General features: G+C 50.2%; 1 protein-coding gene across 2 annotated transcripts in view; it reads right to left on the reverse strand.

The window, feature by feature from the left end:
* Positions 1-26278, reverse strand: part of ASTN2 (astrotactin 2) — a 589627-nt gene that overhangs the window by 426489 nt on the left and 136860 nt on the right. For both annotated transcript variants that reach the window (XM_074973795.1, XM_074973796.1), the window contains exon 3: positions 24522-24906. In XM_074973795.1, the coding sequence (XP_074829896.1) occupies positions 24522-24906 (385 nt within the window). The remainder of the gene's footprint in view (positions 1-24521; positions 24907-26278) is intronic.

A 26278-nucleotide genomic window follows, 5' to 3' on the forward strand; every position in this document is an offset into this window, starting at 1 on the left:
CTTGCTTATGCTTAGCAATTTTTGCTCCTCTGAGGCCAAGTAGCGTTCTTGTCAGGGCTTTTAATCCCTTCCCCAACAGTTCAAACTGTTGGGACAAGCCCACCTGCGCATCTCCTCTCCAGGGATGTGGAGGGAGCAATCAACAAAGTCTTTTGTCCCCTGATGTTCCACAATGGTTTGCCTGATGTCTATGAGCCTTCCTTTGTTGGGCAGGAGATTACCACAAGAGATGTTAACTAGTATTTCACACTTGGTAATGCTTCTCCCTTGACTATGTGGGTTTACAGTTTCAGAGCAAATACTTAAACAAATATACACATTTTTATAATTCTAAATATCTGTTTTAACAATTCTAACACACAGGGGTGCCAGACTGGTTTCCAGCTATGCATTTGTCAGTGTTCAGTGAGGTTCATAGTTTAAGGCCAGAAGGGACTGGCATGATCATCTAGTCTGACCTCCTGCACATTGCAGGCCACAGAACCTCACCCACCCACTCCTGTAATAGACTCCTAACCTCTGGCTGAGTTACTGAAATCTTCAAATTGTGATTTAAAGACTACAATTTACAGAGAATCCACCATTTACACTAGTTTAAACCTGCAAGTGGCCCCTGCAGAGGAAGGTGAAAAACCCTCATCTGACCCAGGGGAAAATTTCTTCCAAACCCCAAATCTGCCAATCAGTTAGACCCTGACCATGTGGGCAAGATTCACCAGCCAGACACCTGGCAAAGAATTTTCTGTAGTAACTCAGAGCCCTCCCCATCTAGTGTCTTCCCGCCGGCTACTGTAGATATTTGCTGCTAGCAGCCGCCGATCAGCTACATGCTATTGTAGGCAGTTTCATCCTACCATCCCCATCCATAAACTTATCAAGCTCAGTCTTGAAGCCAGTTGTTTTGGTTTTTTTACCCCATTGCTCCCCTTGGAAGGCTGTTCCAGAACTTCTCTCCTCTGATGGCTAGAAACCTTCATCTAATTTCAAGCCTAAACTTGATCATGGCCAGGCCTAGAGGCCTTGGCATGAGCTGGCACCTGGTCTGCCAGTGTCACAGTTCCAATTTGGGACAAAAACAACACTTGAAATGTTGGAATTTCCCACAGGGTAGAAATTTCTATTTCTGACTAATTATTAGTTATTAATTAGAGGTTGTTTTCTGAAATATCAACCATGTTTGGTATTGGTCCTGAAAGGCTGAATGTGGACTGATTTGCGCAAGTACCCTGCCAAGCAAAGAGCAAGAACTAGAGGTCTTACAAACATCCACTAATTAATATGCATAACACTCGGTGCACTCAATGAAATAAATTATCCCCATTTTTTAGAAGGGGAAAATGAAGCACAGATGGGTACCGTCACACAATAAGCTAATGGCAGAACAAACAACAGAATCCAGGAGCCCCAACCCCCAGTCTCCTTTCTCCAACCACTGGACATCTTTATGTGGCTCCTGTCTTCAGCAAGAAAGTACCAAAATCTCAGCAACGTTCTGGTAACAGTCTCTCACAATTCGTCAGTGCCATTTTCAATTGCTTTCTTGCACACATGGATGGGCAGATTCCAAAGCACGCAATGATGTTGCTGAATGCACAATGCTGCAAAGCAATCATCAAATAAAAAATAATAATAATAAAAAAAAACAAGCAAAACTGACCGCGCATTGTAGAAATGCATGTGAGAATGATAGCCTTGAGAAGTAGGTATGGTCTCCAGTCACTTCTTAGATCAGCCAATCGGTTGAGATTATAAACAAGGCATGATTGTGGTCTGTATTCCTCTCTCTTCTCCTACACCCAGCACCCCAGCCTGTCTACCTGACTCACATAAAATAACAAAGAGAGAGAGCAAATCCATCCAGCTTGGAGAAATTCTTCAATGCAAATTATATTTTCATTGCCCTCCAGTTCTGTTACAACAGCTCCATGGCTCCAATATCTCTTTTAAAAACCTTTTATTGCATTTGGAACTCTACTTTTTATATTTACCCCCCCTCCCCCTCCCCACACACACACTTTGTTTGGCGTTATAATAGAAAATGAATGCATCTCATTAAAACATATCTATCTACCTTATTTTCATGGTCAATGTCTTTGTTTGTCTGGGGGGGCGGGAGGGAGAGACCCTTCGTTCAAGATGCTGTCTCCTTTGTGGGAAGCTGAACAAATATATTTTCCTCCTTCATAAATTCATAAGACAGTTGCTTCTCGAGCCCGCTCTCCACCACCCTCATTGTTCTGGGCTAGGAGCCAGCACAGCCCTTATCTAGTACCGGGCAGGAGAAAGGAAAATCTTGATACAATCGTGCTTTTTCAGTAGTTTAACAAATCTGAAAAAGTCTCAGTTGCTTTTTAATACAGCTTGGAGCGGGCGATGGCTATGCGAAAAGGGAGATGCTCAGAGAGACTGATATCCAACCCCTCCGGTCCGCTCCTGGGCCGGCAGCCTGAGCTGGAACATTTCCACGCACACCCCCGAATCAGGGAAGGGAGTAACACAGAGAGGAACTCCGTGGCAGTCGGGGAGAAAGCCAACGGATCAGACGGGCTAAGCCATCGGTGACTGGGAAGGACGCTGGCCCTGTTTGTTTGTTTTAAATGGAAGCACTGTCTAGGGCAGCAGTTCTCTAAGAGGGTGTGTGGCCCACACATGGGTCTCTTCAGATGCCCTTAGCAGATTCCACTCACTGGCTCAGGGCAGCAAAATGCTTAGGTCACTCAGACTCAGCAGCAGCCGAGGCATGAAAAGGAGACAGCAGCTTGCTTCTAGGCCCGCACAGCCCCAGCTCCACTCTCCTCTCTCCGCCACTCAGCCCAAGTGCTGCTGTTCCCGGCACCCAGCTCTGAGGCTGGGGGAGTAGCATTGCAAAGGGGTGTGCAGCTGGCTTTGCAGCCCCTCAGAGCAGTGCTGAGCATGGTGTGCGGGGGAAGGGAGTCTCCCCTCACCCCAGAAAGATGACAGCCATCCCAGACCCATCGTTTTTGATCTGAAACCCACAAAATAGCTGAAGACTGAAACCATAACCCAAATCCCATAATCCTTTGCGGTCCCAAAGGATTGTGGGATATATGGGTCACATAGTGATTTTTTTTCCTTTACCATTTTGGTGGACTACGGACCAAAAAATGGTTGACAACTACTGGTGTCGGTGACTGGGTCACGGGACCTATTCCTGGTTCGGGTACGGACTCGCTGGGTGACCTTGAGCTGTCATGTGTGTGGGAGCTCCCCCATGGCCACCTCTGGGCCAGGGGGCATAGCCATGGGTGGGCCACTGCCCACCCACATAGCATCCAAATCGCACCCCGAGCCCGCTCCCCAGCAGGAGCGGCGGTAGGAGCAGGACAAGCCCCCGCACCCCGATCCCATTTCCCTGGCAGGAGCACAGAGGGGGAGAAGTGGGGAAAGGAGACTGCAGGCAGAAGGGGTGGGATGGGACTCTCACTTGCCCAGGGTCCCACAAAACCGTAATCTCCCTGTGTGGCGGGGAGGCGACCTTCCTGTCTTTGCCTGCCCATCCATTTTTCCTATACTAGCTATGCCATGGCTCTGGGCACTCTTCAGAGGATCTGGGTGCGTAGGGCCAGGCATTTAGCCAAGGGGTGGAGGGAGGGTTTGAAGCAGAATGTGGGAAGTGCTCACTCTGTACTGGGTACCCAAGTAATACGGGTGGCCCAGGGCTCAACTGGGTAATCAGCTGTTTGGGACTTCCCAGACCTCAGCGCTAGACGATGCTGTCGTCTCCAGCCACTGCAGTTCTCCCCCACTGCTCTACAGACACTCAGGGCACCAAGCACCTGCGGCCTGCTGGGATGATACATCAGGCCTCACCCATGCTTGAAATGACGGGAAAGCTTCAGAAATAGGAGGGGCGGAGTTGGTCTTATTTATTTAAGAGGGGAGGGTGGCCCACTGGTTAGGGCACTAACCTGGGACTCAGACGCAGGATCAGTTTCCAGCTCTGCTACAGACTTTCCCATGTGACTTTGGCCAAATCACTTGGGCTCTCTGTGCCGCAGCTCTCCTTCTGTACATGAGGGGTCATAGCACTGCCCTACCCCACAGCGGTGTTGTGAGAAGTACACAGAAGACTGAGAGATGCTCAGACACTAGGGGGAATGGATAAGTGCCTTTTAGTCAGATTCGGATGCAACTTTTGAACTCTGCATCTAAGTGCTGCAGGCGACGAATGCAAGGCAGGTAGGAGGCAGATTTTTTTCCCCCCCACATTATGGCCAATACGTTCAGAAGCTGGAGCAGGAGCACGTAGTCCTTCGACGCTCACCGTCCGGAGCTCTGCAGCAGGCAAGGCCCAGCGAATTTTCAGGGCTGGGCTTTGGCTGCAGGCAAGTTCCTTGAGCGGGATTGTGGAAGCAGCCACGCCCAGTTCCTAGGTGCTGTGGACTGGCTGGGAATGCCCACTGAGACTGGTTTAGTGGATCCGGTGCAAGTCTCCATGTGGACACACCCAGTGGCCAATCTACACTGAAGCTGGTAGGTGTAGTTTCCAGCTTGAGCAGACATACCCGTGCTAGCTCTGATCAAGATATCATGCTAAAAATAGATGTACAGCTGCAGCAGCATGAGCAGCAGGATGGACTAGCCACTGTGAGCACAATCCTCTGGCCCCCCTGAGTACAATCTCACCTGAGACCCTCGGCATGTACTTGGGCCGCCGTGGCCACTTGTGTATTTTTAACGCGCTAGCTCAGTCCAAGCTAGTGCAGGCATCTACTCAGGCTGGAAATTACACCTTCTATCTCCAGTGCAAACATACCTTTACATGGGTTTGAACTTGCCTGATAGGGGTTTAGCTTGTACCTAAATTACAGCTAAACCAACGTACACCAGGTACAAATCAACACTTAACTTCAATCAGTGCAAACCCTTATATCGCATCTCTTCCCCCAGCAGTTTCAGCAGAGTGCAAAATGACAACATCTGCTATCTCCAGCTCTAAACCAGGGCAGCTCAGCTCTGAGGGCTAGAGTCTGATTCAGGGAGCAGTTCTGGGTAGGAATAGCCCAACTAACCCAGGCTGGTCCAGAGGATCCAGTGCTGAATAGCAAAGCCCGGTTGCCCAGAGACCAGTTCTGAACAGCAAAACCTGGCTTCATGAGCCACGCCTGGAGGGTTTGGTTCTGGATGGCAAAGCCTGGCTCCCCAGTTCTCTTTACCTATTTTATCCCTTCCATATTTCCACCCCGCATATGAAGCTCCATCCTCCTCCTCCCCATGGGGCCCCCAACCCCAGCTGGGGCAGGCAGTAGAAACGATCAGAAGCCATTCTCACTCCAGCTGCCAATCTTACAGCCAAGCATGTCCCAGGAGACATAGGCACAGGTGACCACAAGAGACCAATTTCCAGACCATTGTGGGGCGGGGGGGGGAGTGCGGGGGAGGAGGAAGCATAGCAGCAGCTGGGGAGTGTAGAAGGAAAGTCTGAAGAGCCGCCCGTCCCTTGGCTGCCACGCGCCCTGACCCGTCTTCATCCTGTCTCCAGTCACGGCGCTCAGCTAATTGCCTCCACTCATGTGTGCAAACTAACGGTTTACTGGAAAATGCCACGGAATGTTAATTTCATTTGGAACAGGGTAATTGCAAAGCACTTCCCTTTTTCCATTTTTTTCCCTTTCATTGTAAGGAATGAATAAGTATTGTATTAACAGCACCATTCGCAATTACAGCCACAATCGCAGCCCCACCGATCGGCAACTGCCATTATTTCCCCCCCGCGCACGCTTTCAGTGCGTTCCTTCCCCCTTCCTTTCTCTCATCGTGGTAATTCAGATAATGCTGTACAATTATAAACACGTAGTGAAAGATCAAACACTTGAGAGCTGTTGTCCAGCATCCCTTGTCTCACACCTATGCACTGTGAACACCATTGAAAGCAAGCAGTCAATTAGTTTCTTTGGCCATGATGTCAGGACCTAGCCAGGACTCCCTGGGAGATGCTGCTGTATCCCCGGTCTGGGATGCTCCTTGGCCCAGCCCCTCCCGTGTCCTGCAGTGAGGAAACTCCCTCCACACGGCACTGTGATGAGGAAGCTCCGTTGCCCTCCCCGACCAGCATCCACAGGGCACTCGGTCACCCTGCCCTTCCCTCCCACCACTGGCACCCATGGGGCACTGAGGCGAGGAAGCTCACCCCTTAGCTGGCATCCTCACTAGCACTAGGAGGGCACTCTCACGAGGAAGCTCACAGCATCCATCCCCTTGGCTGGTACGGCCATGAGGAAGCCCACACAAAACTTGTTAGAGCACCTTTTAGCATGCGCAGCCAGCGAGCAGGAGCAGAGAGCCGGGATGGCTAACGGGTCCTTCCCTCTGCAGCTGCCAGCGCTCTTCAAGTTATAAAATAATTGAAAAGTTAAATCAAAACACTCTGGAGGAAGCTTCCCGATTTGGCGCTAATGGGCACGTGGCAAAATCCCAGCCTAATGTTCCATGGAGCGGGGAGAGAGAGATCAATAATCTCCAAGTGAGAACAGAGGAGCTGCCTCCGCCCCACCCCTCCTGGGTAGCCAGCAAACGCCAGCAAAGGTTATTAATGACAGCGCTTGAAACGGAGAATGGAACTTCTTCATGAAACGTGAGCGGGGAATGAGGGCCCCTAGGCCTTGTGGAGCCAGGGAGAAAAGTCCCATCTCCGTCCCTGCAGAACGCGCTCTTGATCCTCTAGGGCATGAGGTGGCCGGCACTAGAGACTTTCAGCATCCTCGGGAGGTGAGGGAACGTGCGCTTCCCATTGACCAGTGCTGGCTGGGGAAAGGGTTGGGCCGGCCATACCAGAGCCTGCTCTGTGCCGGAGCAGAACCTCTCCAACCCAGGGAAACAGCCGTCCTTCCTAGAGCTTATCCAGACCTCTGGCGGTACCTTTGAGTTCAGGGTCTTTTTTAATATATCTGGGGGCCCCTAAGGTGGAGTGGAGTCTCATTGTCAGCGGCCTCCCTGCACACAGCTGTTGGAAGTCATGGCAGGATGACCCCGAGGAAGGGGTTGTGAAATGGAAAGGAAGGGCCCAAAGGAGAGGCGGGGTGGGGCTCTCAGGGAGGGTACCTCCAGCAGTAGCAGCCCAGAAGTCCTTCACCCCATGCTTGGGACTGACTCACAGGGGAGAAGTCCACCTACCGGATCCCCATCTCAGCATTGCCCAAGGAGAGCCAACAGGATGGCTCTGGAAAGGCATCACATTGCCAGAGCCAGACGATGGCAGAGCTTGAAAGCATGGGTCTCTGTTCTGTAGAATCCCACCATGGTGCCAATCCAGGCAGCTGTCTGCAGCCCTCGGGCAGACGCTGCCCATGGTGCCCATTCACCCCAGGAGATGCTAGGAGAGCAAACAGACTGTTCCTCCTGGTTAGGGACAAAAATGCAAACCTAAAGCAGGCCTATGCCAGTTAGAAGGTGGCACTGCAGCTGGAAACACCTGGGTTAGAGCTCAGATGCTTGTCACTCTGGAAGGATCAGCCTGTCTGCTTTGATAGCCGTAAATGATGCTTCTTTCTGCCAAAGCCCAGGGAGTGCACTTCCCTCACCGACGGGCACATGCCCTGTCTCTGCCCTGCTACAGAAGGTGGATGTGTGGGGGAGAGAAGACAGATCCTTGTCTTGAGACCTTTGGGGCTGTTACCAGGCCTTGACCAGTCATCACTGTCTCCAAACCGTGTTACTCAGGAGGTCAGACTAAATGCTCATAATGGTCCCTCTAGCTTTACAATCTATTAATAGAATCAGCAGCTTGGCCATCACCTTTTGGTTCCTGCTGCTTGGCCTAAATCTGCAGAGTAAACCTGCACCTAATCGGTTTTGATGTGGTTAACAGACAGTTCATGTAGAGAGAACGCCTATCCGCCACCCTCTGTAATGCAGCCTGACCTTAGCATCCCTCCCTCTCCATCCACCAGGACACCTCCCACATGCTCATCCTCTCTCGGGCTCCTTCACCTTTCTCCCCAGCAGAACTGCAAAACATTTGCAACACGGCCACCACCCTGTTTTCTGCTCCAGAGACCCTGGTGCGATAGCCAAGCCAGGACGAGCAGGCACAGGGGCTCCCCAGCAGTTTGTCCTTTTTGCCAACAAGTTTGCTCTTCAAACTTTCTTATTCCTTGCCCAGCTGGCAAACAAATGCCAGCACCATTCCCCCTGTGCAACTGCCCTGTGGAAGCCTGTGCACATGTTGAGGAGGGAGCTGAGAATGGATGAGCTCAAGCAAGCCGTGTGTCAAAAAGGAAGGACAGTAACTCAAAGAAATACAATGCAAAGTATTATTGTTTTTGTTGCAGTAAAACCCGGGAGCCTTCATCATGGACCCCTTACATTAGGTGCTGTACAAACACACAACAAAATTCTTCACGTAAGTTACACAGAGTAAAGCACCATAAAGAGCATTGCAAAACATCTTAGTAAAAGCAATTAACAATCAGTCAAAGAGCTGCCATCTCAACCGTATACGGGGGGCACCGTGTGGGAGGAAGGTTGAGGTACAGGAAATTGGTGGCTTGGTGACTTAAGGAGAGGTGACTTGCGTATTCAGGGGTAGGATTCTTGCTTTGGGTATGCCTGGAGATCATGTTCCTCGTAGAGTGCAAGTTGGCACGTATCTTCAATATTAAAGCATGGAAAAGTGACGCTTAATGTCAGGAGAAATCTTCCCTTGATCTGTTCAGTTCCCAAAGTGGAAGAGCACTCTCCCATAGGAAGTAGTAGAAGCCAAATTGTTCTGGATGTTTAAAACCCCACTGGGGAAACACGAGTAAACGTACAACAGGGAACAATCCTGTGTTGGCAGGAAGACGGAACAAGAAGTCTTTTGTATTTCTAACTTTATCAGATGCAGCGGGCAAGTGGTTGTAAGAACATGTGGAGCAGGCGTAGCGCATTCTCATCCCTCGTCTGTTGTATGTGAAAAGTAGGGAGATCTATTCTGCACTAGCTAAAGCAACAGAGTGGTTTGCGAAGGGAGCCGACTGTAAAGGTCTGTTACAGGATGGCAGCTCTGTCACTTCTGTGCTCAAGACAGCCCTGGCGAGGTCCCCATCTCAGCAGAAAGCACCGTCTTCTGGCCCATGAAAGCATTTCTGCCTACCACTACAACCTGGGAACCCAGAAGAAGCCAAGATCGGACACGACCTCGACAGGCTGTGGTTACACACGCTCACAGCGATGTCACATACCCTGGGTGGCTTCCCACTGCCTACAAACAGCTGGTTCGAGCAACCAGACCCAGGCTATGTCTATACATACACCACCGAAGCACTTCAGCGTAGACACTCATTAGAGCGACAGGAGGGGCTCTCCCATCACTGCAGTTAATCCACCTCCACAAGAGGTAGTAGATAACGCAGTCTACACCGGGGCTTAGGTTGCCATAGATGCATCTCTCAGGGTGGACACAGCTGTGCTGATCTAGCTTTCACCCAGGTCCCTTTCTCAGACTGTGAGGGGAAGGAAGCCACTATTTCCAGGTTTACCAGAAGAAGCCAGATCTAAGCAGTGTCAACCACACTGTCTCGCAATGCCTTACCACCTAATACACAAAGCAAGAGGGGCACCAGAACCCTGTGGCACCCTATAGGGATGAGTCACTGCCCTAGTACCACTCCCTACCGAGTGAAAGGAGTCAAGTTTTAGCAATGCGCTCTACCCTCCCAGTCCCTCACGTAGGTCACTGCCTCAGGATAAATGACATCAAAAGCTGCCGGTAGATCCTCGATCCATCATCCTTACAAGTGAACTGACAAGACGGACGCAGAACCAGTGCTACACCCAAGTGAAATGTGACTGACAGAAGGAGGATAAGGACAGGGAGCAAAGCAGATACTGCTGGAATTGGCATAGCCACTCCCTTCACCGTAACCTTCCCCCTAAGAAAGTCTGCTCGCAAGACTGTTTCTGAAGCCAGGGCCAGACCACAGGGAGGGGGTTTAAGAGTTCCCGGAAACTTGACCCCCTAAGAGAAGCACTTAGAGAGCGAAAAGGACCCATCCTTGCTCACACCCCAGGCTGGAGCGCCTGAACTCCACCCCAAGGCACATCATCTACCTAGCTATTTTTAGCATCCTAACATGAGGCCCTGCAACATAAGTCTCTGGGCTTGCTCCCAGATGCAATGTAGACGTATCCAAAGGGGGACAGAAAATACCATTCTTTGCATCAGGGAAAGAACATCTCTAAGCCAGTGCTGGTCAACACTCTGCCTACAACCTAGCTAGCAGCAGCGACAGGGCCATAAATAATGTAAATGCTTTATCAAACATTCATAGTTATGTACAAAGTGATGAACAATGCCAGCCTGGGATTTATATTTATATAGTTCCTGACGGCTTGTTTTCTTTGGATAGCCAACGTTTCACAGCTTATCATCCATGTAGTTCTGATTTTGCTTGGATGAAAAGCCTTTCAGACACCAAGGGAATTAATTGTTATCTCATGCATACACGAAATCACCACGGCCTCCCAACCAGCAGCTAGGGTCTGACATGACCTCCCTGCCCGCCCCGCAGACATCGAAAGAGCTGCTGATTCCATTGGCAAGAAGGTTACGCCGCTTCAGTTTACACACAGAACCTTCTCTTCAGACTCAGTGAAGGAGACCTTGCGACTGTCATTTAGGGGATGCCTGTACTTCGAGGTATGGGGGCAAATCCCAGCCCGGGGAGACGTGCCCACGCTAGCTCTGAGCAGGCTGGTACGCTAGCTGCAGCGGCAGGAGGAGCAAACCACGCCGAGGACAGTCCTAGCGTCTCAGATGGGGACATACTCAGCTCGGCCAGCCGCTCCCGGCTCCTGTCCCACCGCGGGTACACTCTACTTTTAGCATGCCAGCTCTATTAGAGCTAGCCCGGGCATGTCTCCTCGAGCTGGGAGTCACTCCGCCCACTCGAAGGCAAACATACCCCCCGTGCTACTGTGAAACCAGACCAGCCTCGGTCCGCCTGGCTGACTCGCAAAGCAGTTGCTTGGAATCATTGACTCTGTGTTAGCACTTACAGGCACAACCAGGTCAGAGCCCCATCAGGCTAGGTGCTACAGTCAATAAAAATCCCTGGCACAAAAACTTCCAGCCTTTCCAGGGCTCTTGGAGTTTTTAATTTGTTACAAGACCTGAAGTCAAGAGAGACTCAGGGGCCAGGGGGTTTTGTAAGGACGTTTTCACCTCACTCTACTGCTGACTCCTCGTGGGAAGCTGTATGCACTTTAGAAACCAGTCTGCTGTCTCTTCAGCCTGCTCCCTAAGCTGTCCTAATAGAACTGAAGGTGGAATTTTATACCAGTTTTGCTCAACCAGTGCATCTTTGTGTGTGGACACTCATATCCGTTTGAACCAGGCTTAAGCCTGGTCGACATGCTTGTTACTACATCAGGGAAAGGTCTGATATTTTTAATCGATACAGTTATGCCAGTAAGAAAAGGAGTACTTGTGGCACCTTAGAGACTAACCAATTTATTCTCTAAGGTGCCACAAGTACGCCTTTTCTTTTTGCAAATACAGACTAACACGGCTGTTACTCTGAAACCCGTAGTTATGCTAGTGCAACCCACTGTAAGAATGCAGTTATGCTGACACTCAAGAAACCCTGAAAAATATATATTGCTAACTAGTGAAACAGAGCCATGTCCCTCCTGGCTGGTAAAAGCCAGCGGAGAATAGCTATGCCCACCGCTAATGGAAATAGCCAATGCCTCTGTCCCAGGAGCTCACCTACAAAATTCAAAAAACACATCCGATGTACCAAAAGTTGTTGTACGTCCTGTTAAGGTACTGAGGTGGGAGGAGGGGGCAGAAGGCTGATCTCTGTTTCCAGCAGAGGAAGAACTTTCACTTTAAACTAACCAAGCAAAGGATACCTGAATTGCTGCTCAGGAAGCAATGTCTAGAGGGGGGTGGGCTATCCTGGCTAGCGGTTCTGCCTGGAAGGGGAACACATTACAATGGTCCTTTACCCTTCTGTGACGTCCATGTGATCAGCAGCATCAGCATTCCACCTTCTTCTCCCCTCCTCGCTCTCCATGTCAAATACAATTGCCGAAGGGTACCAGGTAGAGAAGGGGGTGGGGGGGAACACACTCCAGGAAATCCAAGCTCTGAGCAGTCTCACAACAGCAGCTGCTGCGGGACACAGCAAGTCCCCACTGGGCTGCTCCAGCCATAATGAAGCCATTAGACACACGCCGGCACAACATAGATATGCCCGATGGACACGCTGGCTCAGCAGCAGCTCCACAAAGCTCCCGGCTGCTGCCCTGTGTCCCCGGGACCCTGGCAGGATGCTAGAGCAGACAAGGCACTCATGCCTTCCCCGCCAAGCCGGTAACGCTGCTCAGAGCAGGTGGGGCAAAGACAGAGACTGTCCCGATGACCGCCCGTCCCCCATTCCCCTCCTCACAGCATGGAGGGTTAAAGGAAGACGTGGACACAGCAATATTCCCTGGTTACTCAAATGCTGCTTTAATAAGTCAAGTGAACAAATCCCTCCCTTATCTCCCTGCCACTGGGGGTCCCCCCCCAACACTTTCCCCACTAGCACGGCGCTGCCCCCATGCGCACTCTCTCCAGCCAGCCAGCCAGCCCACCCTCGGCTCCTTTCTCCCTCCGTCCCTAAAAGAGCTTGGCCCTAGGCAGCATGGCAAGACAGGCTGTCGGGCAGCCTTGGTGGGGAGGGTGCTGCAGTTCCACCAGGGTGACACCCAACTTTCCTCCCTGCTGCCACCCCCACCCGAGCGGCACTCTCCCGGCTGTGGAATGGAGACACCTGCTCCAGGGAAGACACCAGTTTCACCATTCACACCACTCCCCCGGCAGCCGGCGCCTGTTCCCCCATGAGGAATGGATCGCTGGGAGAAGGCGCCAATACCACCCTGCAGCACTAACAGCCCGCAGGATCCCCAAGCCTTCCCCCTGCCTCCTCACCGCTCGCCTCATTTCTACTGAGACGCCTCTCCTCCTGCTTGGCTCATTAAGCGGGGGAAAAAGCCTCGTTCCATCCAATTCCATTTGTTTTGCTTGATGAACTCAACCCTCCCTCCAGAATAAAACACAAGCTGCCCCCCAAGTCCCCAGGGCGACCCAAACTGGAGACTGAAGCAATCAAGGTTTCAGAGTAACAGCCGTGTTAGTCTGTATTCGCAAAAAGAAAAGGAGGACTTGTGGCACCTTAGAGACTAACCAATCTATTTGAGCATGAGCTTTCGTGAGCTACAGCTCACTTCATCGGATGCATACTGTGGAAACTGCAGAAGACAGTTTCCACAGTATGCATCCGATGAAGTGAGCTGTAGCTCATGAAAGCTTATGCTCAAATAAATTGGTTAGTCTCTAAGGTGCCACAAGTCCTCCTTTTCTTTTTGAAGCAATCAAGTTCACTGAAGGGGGTGATCAGAAGAAACCCAAAAGCCCAGCACAGGAGCTGTCCGTTCAAGCCAGAGAGGCAACTGACATATTAATTAGGACCAAGTGGATGGATCTGGAAAGCAGTTGTTCTCTTCAGCAAGTTAAAACAAAACCCCACCTCCCCCCAAAAACAAACAAAACCCCCCAACATTATGTTCAATCAGCATTGCTACAAAATTAAAGGGCCTGAAGCCACAACCATTATAACTCCTGCAAATAATGTCCCTGATTGAACAGAACAGCCCTATTCAGAAAAGCACTCCAGCCCAGGCTTAACTCCCACTGATTTAGGTGAAGCACATAAGTGCTTGGCTGAATAGAGATAGCACTACGCACTTGCTTTAATGAACTGGGCCTAGTTCTTATCCCATAGAGGCCAAGGTTTAGTTTTTTTTCTAGGCTGAAATTTGCAATGGGATGTTTTAACCAGGAATCAAAGGGCTGCTTAGAATAGTCGAATAGCAGGCATTTTGACTGTGTCTTTAAACAGTCTTTATAAAATACGGGGGAAAGTTTGCAGGGACTGGATCCAGAGCAGGCCTGGTCAAATATAAATAGGGTCATGGGCCTTTTTGGTAACTGCTAGAGCAGGGTGGAGTCCCAAGATACAGCAGATACCAAACTGATGCTCTGATCCCTCTTAGCCAGGTGGCTATGTACCCATGCAGCCAAGCAAAAATTGGAACCAGAATTTTTTTTGTTTTGTTTTTTTTTAGGATCAAAATGCCTCTGATTAATATTTTGCCCCCCACCTGTCCATTATGATTCATTTGTACACTCTCGAACTCAGCAGAGAGTCCGAGCCAGGAACAGGCTGCACTCAGAGAAAGCCTGTTCCTATCCCAAAGCTCCCCAGACTCCCCCTGCAGAGCTCCTGAGTCTTTGTCCTGCCAGCGAACTTTGCATACTGCTGGGATCATGCCCCATTGCACCCCTGAGAGTACACTTTGACACCACAACATATGGCCTAGTACTTTGTTCACTGGAGTGGGATTCTGGAGACCTGGGTTCTAGTCTCAGCTTAGCCACTGACCTGGGGTAAGTCACGTCCCCTTTGTGCCTCAGTTTCCTCATCTGTAAAATGGGGATAATGATACTGACCTCCTTTGTAAAGCCCTTGGAGATCTGCTGATGAAAGAGTTAAGTCTGAGTATTATCCTCTCCCATTTTTGTTTGCAGGTGCATGCAAGAAACTTTTGCTTATCTATCTACTTTATATGGCCCCTTACCCTAGTATCTGAGCACATCACAGCTGTTAGTGTATTCTTCCTCACAACACCCCTGGGAGGCAGGGCAGTGCTGTTATCCCCATTGCACAGATGAGGAACTGAGGCCCAGAGAGACTCAGTGATTTGCCCAAGGTCACACAGGAAATCTGTAGCAGAGCAGAGAATTGAACCCAAATTTCCCACCTTCCAACCCAGCACTACCTACTAACCCAACCCTGCTGCTGCCCTGTGCCATGTGTTACCTCCCTTCCCTGAGTAGAAACACCACATGCTTTACAAACAGTTAAGCCACACAGCACCGCTGCAGGGAAACAAGTGTTGTCTCCCCTCCACAAGAGAGCTAAGCAAACACAGATATTTCAAGGCAACACAGTGGGTCAGAAGCAAACCCAGACCCAGAACGCAGGAGAGGTGAGTTACAGACCTCTGCTGTCAGCGCAAGGTGACAGTCCTGATACACTGACTGCATCAATCAACTGGATCTGTGCTAATAACTCACCTTTGGGCTTGCAGGCAATACACACATTCTGGAGCCTGTGAAGTGGGCAGGAAGGCACGCCTGAAAATTACTGGAGACACGAGCCAAGACGTTTGGATGCTACTGAAAAAACAGAAGATGATTGTTTTTTGCTATTGCACCTGCTATTCCTAAACACCCTTCAATTTCACGTGAATATTGATCATGCAGCAACTCTGGCTCCCTTGGTCCTCAGAAGAACCTGTTCAGGCAAAGACTTCACTCCTTTCTGAACCACTGGCTTCTCATGTTGGGGAGGGGAAGAATCCAGGACTGCAAACAGCACCTCTGCCAGCGCTGAATAGGAAACAGATGGCAGGTTACAGTGACAATCCTGACATATTTTAATTCTTCTCTTCCATCCTGGTTAGGTTTTTATACAGAGTCCATCACAATAATATCTGAGCACCGGTGACATTGCATTCTGGGATCTCTTCAGTGAACCAGTAAGTACCAAGAAGATTTCACAGAGGATGTTTTCAAAGTTAGTGAAAATCTTATTTCTGTGCTGATTGTCCCCCAGACCAAGCCTTCTTCAAAGGGTGTTTGGCCCAGAAACTTGTGGCTCACTCCATTCTCACTGTTGCTTCACAGTTCATATTTAGCATTAAATCAAACTCACTTCTCCCCCCCCCCATACCTTGGTAACTGATGCAGCTTCTCTGCCACATCATAGGGTCCGATCCTGCTCCCAGTGATAGACTGGACTCAAAACCCTTTGCTACAAATCTCTCCCAGTCACAGTAAGAGCAGAAACCTTTGTTGGTTATCGCTTGGCTGGACAATGTAACAGCAACAAAGAAACAGACTGCTCATGCTGCTGTAGGAGTGGATGCTATTGGTAGAGAGAAGAGATAAAGGTGTTAAAAGCTAACAGCAACTAAATTAGGAATTCCCATTGGAAGCGTGCTTCTGGCCATCATGTAAGAGGAGATACAAGAGGGCAGAAATCACAAGCAGTATTGGCACCTCCTCTGCTTGGACAGACGAGTTACAGTTCAGGGTGGAGACGTGTCACAGAGAGATGGCAAAGGAAAGGAATTGAAAGACCAAGAGGTGGAGTGGGTGGGGAAGAAACCCAAGGCCAGAAGCACAATCTGAACCAGATCCCAATGTGGAGGGGAATAAAAATGCCTACTTCTCAAAATGCACCACTGCCTAACCACACCCAACCCCCAAAGAAAGCACAGACCCCAGAGACTGCAGTCATGCCAAACCTCTGAAACTTACAATGCCATGCAGAGCGGCAACTGTCCCAACCTGCTACCCTGATGAATGCAGAAAAGACCCCATCCCACCAACCCAGTTTCCCCTGAGTCCCACATCCCATCCCACCAACCCCCCTTCATTATTCAAAAACCATCTACTTGGCTAATGCGATCTCCCAACGGATACGCTTCTTTAAAAAAATAAACCCTGTTTGTATTTCTCTCCCATGAGCGGTATACGCAGGATTTTCTTCTGTCTAAATTCATCCGGGTTCTCTGCCGTGTCACCAGGTCAGGTCTACTCCTACTGCAGTTCTAATTTAGTTTACTTTAGGTTTGCAATGGGGCTCTGGGGCATGGTTTTTTTTAATAAAAAATGATGTCGCATACTAGTTATCATGTTAATAGAAGTTGTCATAAATATGAAGTGAAGGGTAACCACCTTTCTGCATACAGTGCTATAAAATCCCTCCTGGCCAGAGGCAACATCTTGTGACCTGTAAAGGGTTAAGAAGCTAAGATAACCTCACTGGCATCTGACCAAAATGACCAATGACGAGACAAGATACTTTAAAATCTGGAGGGGTGGGGGGAAGAGACAAACAAAGGGTGTCTGTCTGTCTGTGTGATGCTCTTGCCAGGAACAGAGCAGGAATGCAGGTCAGAACTCCTGTAAAGAGTTAGTAAGTAATCTAGCTAGATATGCGTTAGATTCTGTTTTGTTTAAATGGCTGGTAAATAAGTTGTGCTGAATGGAATGGATATTCCTGTTTTTGTGTCTTTTTGTAACTTAAGGTTTTGCCAAGAGGGATTCTCTATGTTTTGAATCTGACTACTCTGTAAGGTATTTCCCTTCCTGATTTTACAGAGGTTTTTCTTTTACTTTTTCTTTAATTACAATTCTCTTAAGAACCTGATTGTTTTTTCATTGTTCTTAAGATCCAAAGGTTTGGGTCTGTGTTCACCTATGCAAATTGGTGAGGATTTTTATCAAGCCTTCCCCAGGAAAGGGGGTGGAGGGCTTGGGGGGATATTATGGGAGGAAGACGTCTCCAAGTGGGCTCTTTCCCTGTTCTTTGTTGAACACACTTGGTGTTGGCAGCATAAGGTCCAAGGACAAAAGGTAAAAGTTTGTACCTTGGGGAAGTTTTAACCTAAGCTGGTAAGAATAAGCTTAGGGGGTCTTTCATGCAGGTCCCCACATCTGAACCCTAGAGTTCAGAGCGGGGAAGGAACCTTGACAGAAGTGTATGACGTGTCCAGATTAAAGTCTGCTGCCTGGGAAAAAGAAACATCTCACCTTTGCCCTGCTGTTTATCTATCCATAGCAGAGCCCTATATCAGGTCAGATCCTGTAATTTCATTAACTTTATCACTCAGATGTGCTTGCTGCCAACTGCCATTGCATGCATCGCGCCCGTGTTCGTTTGCACTGGGTTCCAACTTCAGCAGTTCAAGTAGCACACGTGGGGGCTGGTTTCCTGCTTGCTTAGCTGCCATGCACCAGGAAAGCACTTGGCCCTATGGCACCCTCTGCTCAGCACACCTATGGTTTGTGAAATAGACATTTCTTCTAAATAATGTCCCAAGCCTGGCAGAGGTTTCTCCATCGTTGCATGCAGCCAGAATCCTCCTCGAGATTGGCAAACACGACCCCCCCTCCCTAATCAAATGAAAACAAAGCAGGGGGGGAAATGCTACTCCTCCAGGAAAGTGCCATTGATCCTAACAGCTGGTGGCTGCCCGGTGTGGTGTGCATGGATTCCTAACGACAGGGGAGCTTCCATCACTGCACTGCCACAAGGCCCCTTTCCTGCCAAGCTGGCACACCCATGGATCTGACCTCATGGGCGTCCAGCATTCATCAAACCTCTTACCCCCCAGTTAATCACTTTGCGCTGACTGCACACAACACCTGTCGAGTGCCAGGCCACGTATGAGAAAGTAAGAGGAATAGCAAATGCCTCAGCTTCATCTGATTCACCCTCCAGGGCAGTTACTGCTGGGGACTGACACGCAAAAGAGTCTTTTGGGGCAGCTTTAGTCATGTCACTGTCTGCAGCCTGGGGACAAGTCCCAGCCGATGCATTGTTAAAATGCTGCATTGCGAGAACCATCTTCCTTGGATGCTAAACTACCCACTGGAAAGCTGGGATAGCATCGCTCCAGCCTAGTGGTGCCTCTCGAGACCTGACTGCCTGCTACAAGGTGGGTTGGGGACCAGGCTGATGGGTAGAGAGGTGATGCAGGAAAGGCAGAATGGGGAAAAGGCAGCCAGCTTTATACCCTAAGGGCTAGATCAGGAGTGAGCAAACTACGGCCCGAGGCCTGCATCCAGATGTTTTAATCCACCCCTCAAGTTCATAGAATCTTAGAATATCAGGGTTGGAAGGGACCTCAGGAGGTCATCTAGTCCAACCCCCTGCTCAAAGCAGGACCAATCCCCAATCAAATCATCCCAGCCAGGGCTTTGTCAAGCCTGACCTTAAAAACTTCTAAGGAAGGAGATTCTACCACCTTCCTAGGTAACGCATTCCAGTGCTTCACCACCCTCCTAGTGAAAAAGTTTTTCCTAATATCCAACCTAAACCTCCCCCACTGCAACTTGAGACCATTACTTCTTGTCCTGTCCTCTTCTACCACTGAGAATAGTCTAGAACCATCCTCTCTGGAACCACCTCTCAGGTAGTTGAAAGCAGCTATCAAATCCCCCCTCATTCTTCTCTTCTGCAGACTAAACAATCCCAGTTCCCTCAGCCTCTCCTCATAAATCATGTGTTCCAGACCCCTAATCATTTTTGTTGCCCTCTGCTGGACTCTCTCCAATTTATCCACATCCTTCTTGTAGTGTGGGGCCCAAAAGAGGACACAGTACTCCAGATGAGGCCTCACCAGGCCAGGTTCTTGCCAGGGAGCGGGGTTGGGGGCTTGCCCCGCTCCATGCGGATCCTGGAAGCAGCGGCATGTCTCCCCTCTGGCTCCTATGAGTAGGGGCAAACAGGGGGGTTCTGCACGCTGCCCGCACCACAAGCACAGTCCCCGCAGCTCCCATTGGCTGGGATCCGTGGCCAATGGGAGCTGCAGGGGCAACGCCTGCGGACAGGGAGGCATGCAGAGCTGCCTGGCCGCGCCTCCACATAGGAGCTGGAGGGGGACATGCCGCTGCTTCTGGGAGCTGCTTGAGGTAAGTGTCTGCATCCCTGACCCCCTCCCACACTCCAACCCCCTGCCCTATCCCTGATCCCCCACCCGTCCTTCGAACCCCTCAGTCCCAGTCCAGAGCATCTTCCTGCACTCCCAACCCCTCATCCCCAGCCCCACCCCAGAGCCCGCACCCTGAGCCAGAGCCCTCACCCGCACCCCAACCCCCAATTTTGTGAGCATTCATGGCCTGCCATACAATTTCCATACCCAGATGTGACCCTCGGATCAAAACATTTGCCCACCCCTGGCCTAGATCCATGAAATCAGTGGGAGCTAGGTGCCTAAATAATTCTGAGGATCTGGGCCTAATGCGCCAAGATTTTCCTTGGCAATCCAGGTGCCAGGCGTTTGGCTCAGACCAGGAGTGCCTGGCAAATACAGGCAGTTGTTTAGTAAAAAACAGACTAATGTACCAGTGGGGGCAGGCGAGCTAAACCTATTACTGGCATGAGTCTAGGGTGGCTGTAATAGGAAAGTAGCACACATACTTTGAAAAATCTCCTGCTAAGGGCATCTAATTGGCCTGGTTTTCAGAGGTGCTGAGCGCCTGCCACTCCCACTTTAGTTAATGGGACTAAATTAAATTGCACCAATCATGGGCCAAATCTTACATCACCCGAGAGGTCAAAAGCCCCATTACATCAGTGGGAGTTTAAGGAGAGCCAAGAGCACAGGACAGGGCTGCTCCAGCGATATCCTCACAACAAAGTGCTGGGGCACTCCATTTCAAAGTGACAGACGAGGATTGAGCCATGGGGGTCAAGAAGGCCAAATGGAAAGACAAGTCTGTATCCACACATTGCTCTGAATATCTTCCCAGGTTTTCCCTCAGCTGCCTTGTCTTGGGCAAGGTCATTTGCACAGTAGCTAGATCACAGGATCAATCCAAATCCACAGATACCTCTGGTTAAAGTACTTGGAAAGCGACGTAATTTCTGAGCGGGGTTCCCCCTACCCCTTTTAGTTTTAGATTCTCCTCAGCTCCGCTCTTACAGCCTAAGGCCACTTCATGGAGTAAGGTATGGAGAAGGGTAATTGAAACAAAAAAAAGTTTATTAATTTAAACTGAACAGTCGGTAACATTTGCTTACACAACCCAAGGCTAACAGACGTCTGCAGGCATCTTTGGCAACGCAGATCGGCTATTAGAAGCCATACAGAAGGGAAATTTACCAGTCAATGTAAAACATATTTTATCACCAATTCCTGAAACCCTCGCAGAGTTTAATATTCTGCCCTAGATCTTGTTTACCGTTCTGCTCTCAAAACTATTGAAAATTCAGTTATTTCTGTCTTTCCCAACCCATACAACCCTAAATAATGTATAAAAAAGCAAAACAAACAAGAGAATGTTAAAGAATAAAAAAGCAAATGCAGGCATGGCACACGAAGATTCTGTCACAAAGGGAAGAACCAGGGAAGCGTTTTGTTAACATTGTAGGCCCGATATCTGGCACGTGCATTCAACGGAGGGTGCTGAAAGGACCTGCTCAGATCGGCACCTAGGGGCTGTAAAAGGGCACTGGGGTATCTACATGCTCATTGGAGCACAACAGCATAGGCATAGGAAGTAGGAGTGCGGGGGTGCTGCAGTTTTTGCATAGGGTCCCAGCTGCTGGCCCCATACCCAGGGTCCAAGCTGCCGGCCCCAGGATTCGGCTCCCGGCCCCGTGCCCGGGACTCTAGGGCCCTGATTTCCAAAGCTGCTGAGCACCCATAGCTCCACTTGACTTTGATGACTCAGCATCTCTGAACATCAGGCCCTCGGTGATTTTGCCCATGGTCACAGGGTAAGTCAGCTACAGAACTAGAACTCCAGAGTCTTGACACCCAGGCATTGCCGCCTTAAAGGCTCTTGGTTGCAAACTGAGCTTCCTATAGTATTAACAGCGACCTCACACTTGAATGGAGTTTGCAAGCATTTACATGCTGAATCAAAGCCTGCTAGCTTCGAGAATGATGGCGCTAGGAAAGGAAAAAGTTATTCCCACTCCATTTGAGAGGGGGACTTGTGCAGCATTGTGATCTACTCCTGCCCTAAATATTGCTAGCAGGTAGGACAAATGCACTTTGCTTTTGTTTATTTGGATGTATTTTACTGTGTGCTGCAGGTTAATGATATTATATGTTTTAAAATGACATTGCAATAAGCGGAGGTGGGTGTTACTGTTTTGGAGAGACAGGCTTTAAAAATGCAGGCAATCAAATGTGCATTAGCCAGAGCACTCTGGGGAAAGCGCTTTCCCTTCTGTGCAGGAGAAACAAATCCACCAATTGTGCAGTTTATCAGATCTTCATCCAAATAACTGCCTAGAAAGCCCACACCTAACAGGGAGCATGCAGGAGCAAAGCTGGATTGTCTCCCCAAGTTCAGTTCCTCCAAACACACATGGTCTGGCAGAGTGAATTGTATCTTAGGTTGAGAGCAGAACTAAAGAGTCAGTCTGCTCTATTCTAGATAGATTTTTACACCTCCCTGATGACTGTAGCATCTGAGAACCTTCCCAAGGTGCATTAAATGACATCACTAACATCTGTCACGCATGGTTCATTCTCTCTCATATCCTCTCCCCAGGGAGTAGTCACAGAACTGAATAGAAGATAACTTGTCACATCTGTATCCTCAACCTGCACCGGCAAAGCCTGCCCAGAGATCGCTACAGCTATGTTGAATCCTGTGCTCACCTGGACCCCTCCCTGCTTCTGGATACGCCAAGAGCTCACTCTGACTGCCAAACAGCCCCTTTTTTTAACAGATGGGGGGCGAAAACACTGTGCGATTCAGACACAGCCATCCACCCACTGGTGACCACCAGGCTTGGTTATTGTACCTCTGTCCCTACATTCTGTACAAAACGAACCACATTAAAAGAGCTATAACACAGGCTGATCAGAATATATTGCCCCAGTGCCCCATTCTCTGGGCTGGCTCCCCATTGAATTCTGGGTCAAATTCAAGGGGGGGTGGCTCTCGTCTGCAATGCTGTCCATGGGATCGTTCCGCATTATAACCCCCGAGAGACCGCCTCACGCTGGCCATCTTTTGGCCTCCCACAACAGCTACATGCCACTAGATTCATCGGCCTCAACGGAGACTTGCCTGCACGTAGCTCTCTTAGCACTTGCCCCCACAAGAGACCATAACAGCTGTGAACCTCTGTGTGACGGGTTGGACCCCTTGGGAAGCCACCTGATGCGCTGAGATACCCCTGAGTCTACCTGTTCTGCCAGTGTGGGCCCCCTTTAACCTGTCTTGCTGAGCCAGGCTCTTAAAACCTCCTCGAACACACACACAGGCAGGGCCACACCCAGCTGCAGATCAGCTCCAGGAAGACTGCGCTTAGGGGACTTGCTCCAGCACTCAGATGTCCACCTCCCTTGGAGTGCAGACCCAAAGATCTATTCTGAAATTTGCCCCCTCCCTCAATGTGGAGAGAGGTGTGCACACTTCTTAACCCCTCCGTTAGAAACTACAGAATACAGCCTGGCCTAATTAATGCCTCTCTGCTAACACCCAATTGAGGTGGGACGTTCACCCTTTCCGGGATGCTACTGTCTGTCTGTCAAGCTGCAGCCTTAACAGATCTGTCTACAACCATCAGACTTGCAGCCATAATCCACCATCCACGCAGCTCTAAAGTTGTTATTACTATTTATTATTTTTGTTGCAATTGTACCTCCAAGCCCCATTCACGAACCAGCACTCCACTGTACAAAGCGCTGCACCAACGCAGACCAGAACGGTCGTCCCTGCCCCAGAGCTCCCAGTCTAAGTGGCCGCCACCCCAGAAGCTGTAGTGTCGGTGAGATTCAGGCATTCAGGGTTGTCTACCATCATGTTGTACAATCCATGATGACAGTAAAGACCTACGATCCCTGTCCACACTGCCGCTTCCACCACTGCCGGCACCAGTTGTGCTGGACGGGCACAGAATTACAGCTAAAAGTTCGCTAGCCCGGCAGGGCACGCGGTGGTGAAAATTCTTACGCTTGTTGGAAATGGAAGGTTTCAGACCATTCATTTTTCAAGGAGGATTCAACGGGGGAGAAAATAAAGTAAAACGCATGGGAAGCTGTAACGCCACCAACTTCCTACGCACACGGGTTTCTCTGGTACTTCGCTTTAATGCTGCATCATCTGACCAGCAAAGCGAGATTGCCAGGCTGGCTGAGGGACGTGTGTGCAATCACACGGCCTGGTCATCGCAGAGCCAGGAGCTGCAGAGTTCCAACTGCAGCACTCCCACCAGTGCCCTCTTCAGCCTAGGACAAGTTACCAAACTGTGCTGCAGTTTCCCCCTCCTTCTGAGAAATGGGGAATATTCATAAATACCAATCTTAGGAGAGGGGGTGAGGATCAGCGTTTGTGAAGTGTTCTGAAGATGAAAAGCTCTCCGTTAGAGGCTAGGCTGTGTTATTTTAAAGCATGAGAATCTCTCTTTCAGCACCCCGCCCGGCTAACGCTATAAAGAATCCCCAGCGTGAAAACCCCTGGCAAGGATGGTTTGCCAGGAACGCAGGCCACGGGCTAAGGGAGACGATGCCCGAGACCCAGGACTGGCTCCCACCCGAGAAGCTGCGATGCGGCACACATGGCACGGAGACCTCGCTGCACTATGGTGAACAAAAATCATCACCGAATCAGAGGCCCTGGCGGGAGTTTCCCCCCTTTGAAGCACTGATCAAGAATATGCCTGCAGTACAGTCGCACATGAGCGAGCGAGCAGCCAGGTTCCCTATGCGAAGGCTGCTGCCCGATTCTGTTTTTTTTTTTAAAGCATTTGAAGCTGGGTGTCTCGGAGCATGCACTCAACTGAGCAAGAGGAGAGCGGAGACTATGAATGGGATGGCTGCCAACCAGCACCTCCGAGATCAGCTACCACCTCCTAATGACCCTCTGGTACATTTGGGAGCCAGCTGTTTGGCCAGCAGGGAGGGAGTAAATAGGAAGGAAAGCGACAAACCTTTCTTCTCGTACTCGGGCTTCTCCTCCCCGCCCCTGCCCAGGCTCTCCAGCGTCCGCGTCACCTGGCTGCCGAACTCGTCTTCCCTCGCGCCAGGCTCCACCTGCTGCGGGACCTCGTCCTCGTCCTCGAAGTCGTAGTCATCCAGGATGGGCGTCTCGCGGATGGGCATGCCGATGACGGAGTTGTGAGCCTGCAGGCGCGAGTTGCGGAAGCTCTCCCGGGCCTGCGGGCCCAGCAGCACCGAGGGGATGTAGTGGATCTCGTGGGTGGCTTCAGTGCTGGCACTCTTCTGGGGGATCCGGCGGCGCCTGTGCCATCGCCGCTGGGCATACAGCGCCACCGTGAACACCAGCAGGAGCAGAAGCAGAGCGATCAGGCCACCCTGCCGGAGAGCAAAGGAGAAGCATTAACAGAAGCTCAGAGTTTGCATTGCTCTGTTCCCTCCAGACCCCGCAAGGGACCAGGGCAGCATCACCATCTCCCCTCCTCCCCCATTTCTGGAGCACCCTTTCATCTGGGATGATCCCAAAGCACTTTGCAAAGTGCCAGCTGTCAGGAAAACCACCTGCTGTCAGGAAAACACACACTCCTGAAATGCAGCCACCTCTGGGGTGGAGGCAGCAGCCAGGAAACCTAACAAGCACACAGCATGTTGCATGGGCAGGAAAGCTTCTGGCCAAGGACAAAGGGCCAACACTTTAGTCCAAAAAACAGGGGTGGGGGGGAAAGATCTGAAGTCTCAGCAGAGCAGAGGGGATGTCAGAAGGTCTCAGCCAAAAGATGCCGGCACAGCAAACTGCATGGTACTCAATTTCCATGGGGCAGGGTCAATTCTATTAGCGGCTGATCCAGCTAATCTGACTCATTAGATATCAAGCTACATATTGCAATAGCTCCCACTCCCTCCTGGTAGCAACGGGGCGATTATCTAAGAACAGAATGAAGATAAAGCAAAGTGCTCCACCATTGCAAACCCCCGAAACCAGATGCGCTGCACCAGTGGGAATTATCCTGGTTACCAGCACTTTACACCAGTGCAGCACATCTACACTGGAGGGGTTGCACGGGTGCCATTACAGTGGTGTTTAATGGAGAGCGCACACTTCAAGAACTTACAGGATAGGGGTACGTCCACACCGCAGCTCAGGTGGACGTACCCGCACTAGCTGTAACCTAGTTAGCCGGATAAAACCAGCAGTTGAAGATGAGGCAGCCTGGACTATACCCTTGGAACGTACTTGCATATCCAGCCCGTAATGAAGCCTGCACTCTCACTGATGTTTTTAGCCATCTAGCAAGATTACCGTTAGTGTGGGTACATCTGCATGAGCTGCACACCACATCCCCAGCTGCAATGAAGACGTACGTATCTGGCCCCCATTATCATGATATCGGAGGGCCTCAAAATATTTATGCATTTATCCTTAACACCCCTGGGAGGCAGGGCGGTGCTGCTATCCACATTGTACGGCTGGGGAGCGGAGACAGAGACACCGAGTGACTTGCCCAACGTCACGCAATGTTTGTGGCAGAGCAGTGAATTGAATCTGGATCTCAGACTAGCACCATCGCCATTGGGCCACCTTTCCTACAGCTGGTGAGCAACACCGCTCTTCAGGAACCCCTCGGACAATTCCGGGGCCCAGTCTTTCCCTCTCCAAGCCAAAGACGATCTTATCAAATATATCACTGCAATGGATTTATATATTTATATCTATTATTTACATTGAACACCTCACCATCACTAAATTTAT

Source organism: Natator depressus, chromosome 16 (genome assembly GCF_965152275.1).
Source record: "Natator depressus isolate rNatDep1 chromosome 16, rNatDep2.hap1, whole genome shotgun sequence".
NCBI lineage: Eukaryota > Metazoa > Chordata > Testudines > Cheloniidae > Natator > Natator depressus.